This window comes from Perca flavescens, chromosome 3 (assembly GCF_004354835.1).
Source record: "Perca flavescens isolate YP-PL-M2 chromosome 3, PFLA_1.0, whole genome shotgun sequence".
NCBI classification, from domain to species: domain Eukaryota; kingdom Metazoa; phylum Chordata; class Actinopteri; order Perciformes; family Percidae; genus Perca; species Perca flavescens.
The window spans coordinates 838,523-849,334 of NC_041333.1; the positions used below are offsets into that span (position 1 = coordinate 838,523).

The 10,812-nt window shown below is 35.9% G+C and overlaps 2 protein-coding genes across 4 annotated transcripts in view; both read left to right on the forward strand.

The window, feature by feature from the left end:
- tlcd1 (TLC domain containing 1) overlaps window positions 1–742 on the forward strand; it is an 8,538-nt gene extending 7,796 nt beyond the window's left edge. Inside the window, exon 4 of the mRNA XM_028573800.1 lies at window positions 1–742. This exon is cut by the window's left edge and continues 31 nt beyond it. Coding sequence (XP_028429601.1) covers window positions 1–374 — 374 coding nt within the window. The 3' untranslated portion in view covers window positions 375–742.
- A 4,447-nt stretch (window positions 743–5,189) lies between these two features.
- On the forward strand, window positions 5,190–10,469 carry rab34a (RAB34, member RAS oncogene family a). 3 transcript variants are annotated; one of them, XR_003692267.1, is made up of 13 exons: window positions 5,190–5,499; window positions 5,712–5,750; window positions 6,387–6,503; window positions 6,725–6,816; window positions 6,913–6,981; window positions 7,764–7,865; window positions 7,960–8,024; window positions 8,184–8,235; window positions 8,326–8,407; window positions 8,861–8,909; window positions 9,064–9,154; window positions 9,702–9,809; window positions 9,897–10,469. XR_003692267.1 is itself a non-coding variant. In XM_028574413.1 (12 exons), the coding sequence occupies exons 3-12, from the start codon at window positions 6,429–6,431 to the stop codon at window positions 9,962–9,964; spliced, it is 804 nt and encodes a 267-aa protein (XP_028430214.1). In that variant the 5' UTR covers window positions 5,194–5,499; window positions 5,712–5,750; window positions 6,387–6,428; the 3' UTR covers window positions 9,965–10,469. The 3 variants fall into 3 exon arrangements, 2 of the variants coding, with proteins under 2 accessions (XP_028430214.1, XP_028430216.1); XM_028574413.1 differs by lacking the exon at window positions 8,861–8,909 and having other exon boundaries at window positions 5,194–5,499; XM_028574415.1 differs by lacking the exon at window positions 8,861–8,909 and having other exon boundaries at window positions 5,195–5,499; window positions 6,916–6,981.
- Window positions 10,470–10,812: the final 343 nt, after the last annotated feature.

Genomic DNA, 10,812 nt, shown 5'->3' on the forward strand with positions numbered 1-10,812 from the left:
CTGAGCTGTATGTAGCCGGCGCTGTACTCGCTCTCTTTGTGGAGGTCAACAGTGTTACCCTCCATCTGAGGCTGTTGATGAAGCTGGCGGGCGCTCAGTTCTCCTCCATGTACTGCATCAACAAACTCGTCAACATCCTCACCTACATCACGTTCCGCATGGGCACCCAGGCCTACCTCACCTGGTACCTCATCCACAACTACACCTGGCTGATCAACGGTTTATTCTTCCTCATCTCCATGATAGTGATGGATATTATGATCCTGATTTATTTCTACCGCCTGCTCCGTGCAGACTTCTTGCCCCGGAGTAAGAAATCTATGGGACACAATGGATCGTATAACAACAACTCCAAAAAGTTTCCCTGTGATTGACTGGGGAAGGTTTACAGACCTATAGGCTATTGTGTTATTTAGGGTGGGAGTTTACACATTTTGTATTTTTCAAACTGACACCAATTTTCGTGACGACAGGTTCCCTTGTTGTGTCTCATTGCCAAAGAACCCCTCCCCCCCAAAAAAAACAAGATGCAGCCTTGTTGAAATGTTGAAAAAGTCAGAAATTTAGCACTTTTACTCTATATTAAAATTACTTTATGTATCGTGTAAAGGAATAAGTCAACATTTTGGGATATATGTTAGTTAGTTGCTTTCTTGGAAAGAATTAGATGAGACAATTGATACCACTTTCATGTCTGTACGGAAGCTACACAGCAGCCAGTTAGCTTAGCTTAGCATATAGAATGGAAACAGGGGGAAACAGCTAGCCTGGCTCTGTCCAATGATAAAAAAAATCCACCCATTAAACCACAACTTGTCATTTTACACTTTGGTTTATGTACAAATTAAACTAACAGTACATGTGTTAAATAGTGAGCTTTAGAGGTGCTGGTAGGCAGAGCCAGGCCTTGTTTCCAGTCAAACTGGTAATGGCTGTAACCTTATATCTAGAGTACAGACATGGGAGTGTTATCAATCTTTTCATCAAACTAAATTTTAGCATCATGTAACCTCAAAGGAGTAGTTTGACATTTTGGGAAATACGCCTTTTTCTCTTTCTTGATTGATACCACTCTCATGTCTGTAGGCTACAGTAAGCTAAACATGAAGCTACAGCCAACAGACAGTTAGCTTAGCTTAGCTTAGCTTAGCATAAAGACTTTAAACGGGGAAACAGCTAGACTCTCTCCGTACAGAGGTAAACAACAAGATGTAACGTGTTGATTTGTGAGATACAGAGGTACTATTTTGTTTTGCCTTTGGACAGAGCCAGGCTAGCTGTTTCCTCTTGTTTCCAGTTAAGCTAAGCTAAGCTAAACTAAGCTGGATGTAGCTTGGATGTACAAATATGAGAGTGGCATCAATCTTCTCATCTAAATCTCTGCAAGTAAACATGTCCCAAAAGTGTCAAACTATTCCTTTAGTCCTTTAAAAAAATGTGTGATAAGAAATTTCCACATAGGCCTATTTGAAATGCAAAATTACATTGCCAGTCGCTAACAATCTTAGCTGACACCCTAGATATGATGCCATATCTTTAACATTTGCATGCGTAGCGAGAGAACGTAGTAAAGTACGTTCTCTCTGTGTCTCTATGATGCCATTTGTGGCTGAAGGGATACTGGGCTGTGACTGAGCTGGTAGAGGACCAATTCAACACACAGGAACACAGGACAATTAATAGTCCCTTATGGTTCTCATATTCAAAATTTGTTTATTAGGATAAAACCCTTGCAATGTATCATCTCCTTTTCGAGGGGGTCCCAACATATAACACAATCATTACATAACAACAGAGGAGTGAAATAAAATAAAATAAAAATAAAAATACAAGTAGCAATACGACAATGTTCATATATAAAGCAAAAAAACCCACATGTATATATGTGTGTGTGTGTGTGTGTGTATATATATATATATATATATATATATATATATATATATATATATATATATGTATATATATATATATATATATATATATATATATATATATATATATATATATATATATGTATATGTATATATATATATATATATATATATATATATATATATATATATATATATATATATATATATATATGTATATATATATATATATGTATATATATATATATGTATATATATATATATATATATATATATATATATATATATATATATATATATATATATATATATATATATATATATATATATATATATATATATATATATATATATATATATATATATATATATATATATATATATATATATATATATATATATATATATATATATATATATATATATATATATATATATGTATATATATATATATATATATATATATATATATATATATATATATATATATATATATATATATATATATATATATATATATATATATATATATATATATATATATATATATATGTATATATATATATATATATATATATATATATATATATATATATATATATATATATGTATATGTGTGTGTATGTATGTATGTATGAAGCTGGGTCTTCTTGCCATCTAGCAGTCTGATAATTGAACTCCTCAGGAAGCCCTGAGAAACCCTCTACAATGAGCAGGCAGCAGAACAATCAATACTGATATTGATTTTCACCAGTAGTTAGACTTTATATGGAGTGATAGAAGAGTATCCCCACGGTGTATACCATATTTGCTTGTTTGCAAAATACTTTTACAGAATAGGTCCATTTTAATATATATTCTTCTTCCTCCTCTCTCCTCAGAAATGGGCAGACCACATTTTGAAAATAATGTCCTTAAATATGCATTCCTTTTTTATATATTTCAAGTGGTAATACGCAAACATCAGTGAAACTTAAAATTCTAATTTCCTAATCATGTTAGAAATAATACATGCTGACAGTGTCATTTAAAAACTTAATAATCAGTACATTTCATTTGCTATTTCTGCCAAGAAATGGACAGAGTTTAGATGTGTCCGACCTGTGCTGCAGTGCCTTTACCAAGGTGCCTTTTCAATAAGAATAGAGCACAGATAATGTATGAATAAGAATGTATAGACATAGTGCAGGCTGATATACTGTATGTTGCTGATATCTGATGCTTTTGTAAAAGCTGGGCACAGTGGAGAAATGTTGAGCCCTAACATACAGTAAGTACATTTGACTGTGACCACAATAATGTATCTTGTATTAAACGTATTTTTAGGAGCCCCGTATTTTGGATGGTTGAGTGATACCATGAATTAAAAAAGTATTTTAAACCACAGGAGTGTTGAAGTATATTGTTATAATATGTACTCTAACAAAGATACTCTGTTTTACATTGATATAGTCACTCACATTCACACCTTAGATGTCTGGTGAAGCTACAATCAATTCATGTATTGACAGATCCTTTATTAAAGTAAAAGTACCAATACAACAGTGTAAAAATACTCCATTTCATGTCAAAGTCCCACAATCAAAATTGTTTTAAAAGTGGTATAGAAGTATAATTGCAAAATGTAATTAAAGTATCAAAAGTAGACATACTTCCTGTGCAGACTGTGACTGATATAATGTAGGATATTACATTATTAGATTTGTAATACTAACGCAGCAATGTGCAAAGCATTTTATTGTTGTAGCTGATGGAGGTGGATCTTCTTGTAACACACAGTTAGGTAGGTTAGTCTGTCTCTTTCTAAAGGGTCACAATAAATCTGAGGGGTGTGAGATGATTAATGAGAGAGAAAAGAAGAAAAATATTTTCTATCTTTACTTTTTTATTGGTGATGAGTCATAAGCCTGAAAAGTTAGAAAACACTGGTTTAAATTATAGGTTCACATTCTTTTCAAATAGGGGACAGATTCAGTCATTTTTTTCTGTGTAAAAACATGTTTTAAAGTTCAGTATGTGTGCTTCATTAACAACAAGGAAAACCCTGTCGAGGAAATTTGGTACTAAACAGGCTAATGTTGTAGAAGTAGTCATTTTCAAACACAGGGAGCACTGTGGAATCTGCCCCAATTTCTTCTAACAAAGTTAGAAAGGGATCTCTGAGAAGGCCAGTATGAACAGGAGAATCTATTACAGAGACCAAAACCTTCTCATTGTCAACATTCTCCACTCAGTGGCCAGTTTTTAAGGTACACTTTTTCAATCTAATACAACTGGTCTGCCATAAAGTCTCTTAATGATGCCATTGCCTATAATGTTAGCTTTTGTTGACACTAATTAGAAACACCTTTCAATATGTGACTGCTTTATAATCAGGTAGACCTGAAGAAATGTGACCCTATCCTTAAATCTTTGATATGTGTTGTAATTTGTAAGATGATGTTGTTGATGTTAAATATGAATGTGAAAGGTTACTAGTAACTACAGCTGTGAGATCAATGTAGTGAATAGTACAATATGTAAAATGTAGTGATATAAAGTAGCATAAAACACTCAAAATAGTAGTAACAGTAAAATACAGTATTAGGCTACTTCAGTAAATGTACTGCTCTAAGGTAACCTGGCAGTGCTTGGTACCATATAGGGCAGGGGTCTTCAATGTGTTTTTAGGCAAAGGACCCCTTAGCTAAAAGAGGAGAAGATCTAGGGACCCTTACTACATTTACTGTATATTTTCTGTATAGAATTAAGTTGCATTAAACTGAGCTGCATGGATGAAAATGAAATGGCAGTGAATCCTAAAGCGTAACTGTATGGCTACCATTAAGGCACAGTAAGCTTATATTCAATGTGGAAATAACATTTTCTTTCACAAATAGACCAATTGTTCTTTGCTATTAAAATGTTAGATTCATGTTAATGTATATTTTTAGACATATAAATTTTTGAAAAAAGAAAGTTTTGAAAAATTATTTTGTAAACATAATTTGGCTGCCCCCCTGCACTAACTCTGGGGACCCCCTGTTGAATATCTCTGATATTGGGATACATAAATATATTGCGTTAGGCCTACATGTTAAGAATGTAAAACCTACATTAAATAATGACATTATTAGTACATTTATTCAAATAATGAATATCATTTATGTAAGTGTTATTATCTTCATGTAATGCTGTATATCTTTACATATTGTATATGTATTTGTCTTCATATTGAGTAGGTTATTAATATTTTAATAGTTTACAGAATGTCTAGGCCTATCAGACAGACAGACAGATACATTGTGGTTATAACGAGGCAGAGATCAGAGGCTCAGAGCGCCCTCTGCTGTCCAAATATTGACCGGACAAATGTGTTCTCTCTCTGCTCATTTCGTCCAGCAGGGGACCGAGCAGAGGGAATCTGGAGGAAAGAAAGAAGAAATCCAGAGATCTGAGTCAGCAGCGGCTCCAGTTTGCTTCTTCCCACTTCCGTGGGTCCATTTCAGCTCTGATCGCCATCAAACCAACACGCTAATGCTTAGCAGTGAACACACCTGGGTCTCCATCTTCCGATAAGAAGCATCCGTGGAAGGAATGAAAACGAGCTCAGACACAGAAGAGAGAGAGAAGAGTCTGTCTCGACGAGGTAACTTCTTCTGCAGCTCAAACACGCTGCTTTTGGTGTGCAGAAGTTCAGTTTAGTCATCTATGTCTACCCTTTACTCATATCTTTCTTAACGTGTCACTTTAAAGAGATAATAAGAGACTTGGCGTGGTGTTTGGGTGTAAAATAGAGTTTTAAAGTTTCAGTAGTATGGTGGACCAAACCAAACTCTCGTTCTCCTCCTTCTTTCCCAGACGCTTTGATGAACAAGAGGATTAAAACAGATCGCCACAGTAAGTGGATCAGCACTGATCACAGATGTCTGGTCGGACTCTGCATGCGCTCATGTTGCTACACAGTGGATATAACCCATAGTTTCTCTCGTTCCAGTTTATTGTTAGACTGCCCGCCAGCTGTCTCTTTATGTCCAGTTAGCTGTAGTCTTTACTGGGACTGACAGACAGGAGGCAGACGTGAGTGCAGTTTGGGGGTAGCCTACAATGTTCCTACAATGTAAACAGTAGAAATTGTAAATGAATGACGTTTCAAATACCGTTTGAATGGTAAAAATCCACTTAGCCATTGTGGAGATATTCAATGTCTTGCCCGCAAATTAGGTTCCAAGGAGTATACCAACATGAGTAGGCTGTAAGATGTAGGTGCTGTTGACTGTTTTCAAATTGTCTGTTTTGTTGAACTAAAACCCCAAATATGTTCAGTTTGATTGACATTTCAAATTAAATTTAGTGATTAATCTCTCTTTTATGATTACTCTTTCTTTGAGAAAAAAAAATGTGAGGAGTTGCAGTTTTATCTCCTGTAGCAACATGACAAATAATCACCAGGTCTGATGATTGGGCCTAAAAATCATTCACTACAGTCTAGAGATTATGAAGAACCAGTTCAAATGTCTTTCTCTCTCTGTCCAGCTCACCACACGCCCCTGTGCTAAACATTTACCTCCAAGCTTCATGTCCGTCCGAGTTTCAGCCATGAGTGTTCTTCCTCCTGTTCGAAGGGACCGTATCATCGCTCAGCTCCCTCAGGTAAAATCCTTCCACTTTATTAGAGCGCTTCCACCATCCTCACAAATTCCTCTTCCTTCAAAAAAATTGGAAAAAGACAAAATACAATGATAACCAATACAAGCCACAGCAATTAACAGCAACAAAACACAATGAGAGCAAAATAACAGCAGGACAACAACAATGGGCAAAACACCTCACTCCCCCCCCCACCAGGACCAATCCCTCTTCCTCTCTTGTAGTATTTTAGGAAAGATGCAGCTCTCCACATTAAGGAGGATTTCAACAACAAAGTGAAGACTGCGTGTCAGGAGCAGCGTACCGGCACTGTGGGGTGAGGACAGGAACCAGCAGCCACATGAGGCTGCATGTGGTGGTTTTGTGTCACTTTTTTTTTTTACTTGTTGCTATCTTCTTTTATTCTTCTCAGCAGATTTAAAATCTCTAAGGTCATTGTTGTGGGCGATCTGGCTGTGGGGAAAACCTGTCTGATTAATAGGTAAGCTCAAACAGTCACTGGGGCAGTTCTGGTAATCTGACAGCTGGAGTTATTAGTTACTTTACAGATTAAGATTAACAAAACATAATCAGTTTATAAAATAGGATACTGTGCTGTAGATTAAACTATTCAACAGTATATACAGTAGTAAAAATGTGTTCCACCTCCACCAGCTGTAACATTTAAATGCTGCTTATGTTAAAGCATCAGTAATAATATTCCAATAAAACAATATATGTAATAATATAACTCTCTGAAAGGCCCAACAAGTACTTTTACTTTAGGCACTTTCTGCTGGCAATAGACACAAATTTGTTTAAAGGGCCAGTTGACCCAAATTAAAAAGAAGCATATTTTATCACATACCGCTGGTTATATGTAGTTATGCAGAAAGTTTTTCTTTCATTTGTTGAGGTTTTAACTAAGATGTTTCCATCCCACTGCATTGGTGGTGAATATGATTCAAAGCATTGAACATTAGGTTTGAAACACTAAAACAAGCTAAATCCTTTTCCATAAACAGTGGCTGTGTTACTGTGAATAATCCACAGCACAGCTGTCCACAGTTTTCATTGTAACTGTATTTTATACCAAAGAAATAAAAAAAATATACAGTATTTAAGGTACTGTTATAAAATCTGTAAAAAAAACATTGGTGGTGAACGTGAATGGTTTAGGTTTTACTTTACTTTTTGAGATTTCTTGATCAGATAAAAAAAATATATACAGTATAGCATTCTTCATTTAGATGAAAAAACTGGAGACAATTTTTATGATTTCAGGTTTTGCAAAGACGCTTTTGATAAAAACTACAAGGCAACGATCGGCGTTGACTTTGAGATGGAGCGCTTTGAGGTGCTGGGCGTTCCTTTCAGCCTACAGCTGTAAGTCTAAAAGTCTTCATTATCAAACATAAAACAAAAGTAAGGTGAGTCTTCCTGATGGGACATTGCTTACATGGCTGTCTCTATGTTGCAGCTGGGACACTGCAGGCCAAGAGAGATTCAAGTGCATTGCTTCAACATACTACAGAGGAGCCCAGGGTGAGAGATTTGTGTTTTAACACAAAGAAATATATATATATAAGGAACTTACTAAAGACTCTCCTCTTTCCGTGTACACAATATCAGGGGAGAAAAAGAAGCTGTGTATACATAACTGTGTCTCGTAAAACTGTTAATGTATATTTTCTCTTCTTCCAGTTGTGATTATCGCATTTGATGTAAATGACGTCGCGTCTTTGGGCCATGTGAGGTAAGCCTATTTGTTATGGGCAGATTGTTGGCACTCGTTCATTTTTTGGTCCCAGCTGGAATTCTTAAGTTTGTCTTGTTTTGTCTGCAGACAGTGGCTGGAGGACGCCCTGAAAGAGAACGACCCCACCGCCGTTCAGCTGTTCCTCGTGGGCACAAAGAAAGACCTGAGCGTACGTCTTTTGACTGTTTTTAAGGTGGACATGCCTGTGAAGAGTTCTTGTGTCTGTTACTGGAGTCGAATGTCAATTGTTTGGATTGTTGCCAGCAGCACAAAGCGCTTGTGTCCCAACTCAAACCTCAGGAATGTAGTTTCCCTGTCCTTTACTTCACTGGACTTCAAATCTTTTCTGAAATGATGGACCTGCAGACATTTCTGAGACATTACTAACTGCATTTAAGCAGTGGTGGGAAGTAAAAAGCAGACTCCCTTTTTCTATTTCCAGAAGTTTGTAATTTCTCTTGAACTATTTGAGTTGTGATTCTTCCTTTAGTTTATTGTGATTTTTGCACAGATGGTATGAGCACCAAGGTTTGGTATTTGGTCTATTTGGATTGCTAATGCTGTGGCTTTCATAAGAATTAGATTACTGGATTGAGTAATTTACCTTTTTTATTATTTCTAGAGGGCTTCTCCTGTCCTTCCTGAGTCACTCCCTTGCAGTGCAGGACATTGTAATGGCCATCTTTTATTTATTCTACCTTTTAATAGACTAAACCATTAATCAATGAAGCAAGACATGATATTGAAAACAATTCTTAGTTGCAGATCTTTTGTGTTTGACTTGATTACATGATATCTAACTGTCTGCTCTGCTTTCTCGGACAGTCTCCTGCTCAGTATTCTCAGATCGAACAAGATGCTCTCAAACTAGCACAAGAGATCAGAGCAGAGTATTGGGCTGTGTCGTCACTCACAGGTGAGTGTTTTCTATTTAAATACAGTAACATGACAAGTGTCAGCAACCCCACCCTTGGCTGAGGGACTGTTTGAATGTTATTAGTTAAGGTCAGAAAAGGGGGAGAATAGTCTGATTGAAGACATTACTAACTGCATTTAAGCAGTGGTGGGAAGTAAGAGGCAGATTCCTTTTCTATTTCCTAGTTTCATTTTACTAGGGAACTAGTTTTAATACTAGTTTGTAATTTCTCTTGAACTATTTGAGTTGTGTGGGGAAAAAGCAGAGAAGGGTCTTTAATTTTTCCATGCCCCAGATTCATGTTTTACTCCATTTTATTGTGTAAAACCTGCCATTGTACTGTATGCACCATTGATCATAAAGGTGCGACAGTGTAGACAATGTTACGTGACTCACAGTTCTTTTCTACAACTTGGATCAGCATTAAACTCTTCCTGTTAAATTATCAGTACCAAATATAAACAATGATTGTAAGTTTCAGCCCTCCTCTCCACATTAATAATTTTCATACAGTTCCTTACTAATCTATATTTCCTCAATGCTGTAGGGGAAAACGTCAAAGAGTTTTTCTTTCGAGTTGCATCGTTGGCATTTGAGACCAACGTTCTTGCGGAGTTGGAGAAAAGTGGATCGAGGCAAATTGGGGGCATCGTCAGTGAGTATCCAAATTCATCTCTTTGTGGTCATGAAAACCATCCCATTTGTCACATAGTTTTAACACTCAGCTCTTGGTTTGTTCCAGGAATTAACAGCACGTCAAACAATGCGTACGCTTCATCGAAGAAGAAGCAGCCGAACTGCTGCCAGTAAGGATGGAAGCAGGAGTTGAAAGTCAAAAGTAAAGACTGAAATGAAGAAAAAGACTGGAGGGATTTCTGTGGTCAAAGCAGGAGGAGGGAGGCTGGAGTTTTAACTTCCTGACATGTGAGAGTTTAGTTTTTCCTGGCTTAGAACCAGTTTTCCCTCTGTGGGATGTGGATTCTTCTGGCCTTGCTCAGTTTAACTTGTCTGGAGTTACAGGGTGACACAGCAGTTCCACAAAAATGACTGTTCTGGTACAGCAGAGAGGCCAAAGAATGTTTTTTAATATGTTGCTCAAACTGTCTCGCTGCTGTAGTTTGCAAATTAAGATTTTTCTTCACACTAATACTGTTTTAAATGACTGTGTTTACTTGGTACTTAATCCTCTTTTCATAATATTGTAGATCAGACATTCCCAACCTTTCTGTAAGAAGTAAGACTATGCAAATCACAAGAAAAAAGCAAAGATTTGAAGATAGTCTGAAAAAATAAACAGAATTTTGCGTAGCAGGAATGTTTTTTCTGCTTTCCTATCCTGTTTATCATTTTCCAACCCCTCAGATTAATCTTGTGATGCTTGTCATGCGTCGTAGGTACTGCTTTTTGCTTTTTGTTTACAATCAAATCAATGACTGAATTTGGATTATCATGTTTATATCAAAAACTTAAATAATGCGTATGGATATTTCACAATTTTTTCTTTAGATTTTCTCATTTTATGTTTAATAAAAATATATTTAAAAGAAAAATGTCATTGTGTTACAAGAACAATTATTTAGTTGAAATAACAGTATAGCTTGCGGTTTAACAAACAGATTTCACTATTTCTTTATGTTACGGCTGTAGATGAAAACGTG

What these genes read in the sequence shown, in the direction of transcription:
- rab34a (XM_028574413.1), top strand. Translation starts at nt 6,429, where the DNA reads ATGTCCGTCCGAGTTTCAGCCATGAGTGTTCTTCCTCCTGTTCGAAGG. An exon ending in TCATCGCTCAGCTCCCTCAG is followed by an intron (nt 6,504 to 6,724) that starts GTAAAATCCTTC and finishes CCTCTCTTGTAG; the next exon opens with TATTTTAGGAAAGATGCAGC. An exon ending in GGCTGTGTCGTCACTCACAG is followed by an intron (nt 9,155 to 9,701) that starts GTGAGTGTTTTC and finishes TCAATGCTGTAG; the next exon opens with GGGAAAACGTCAAAGAGTTT.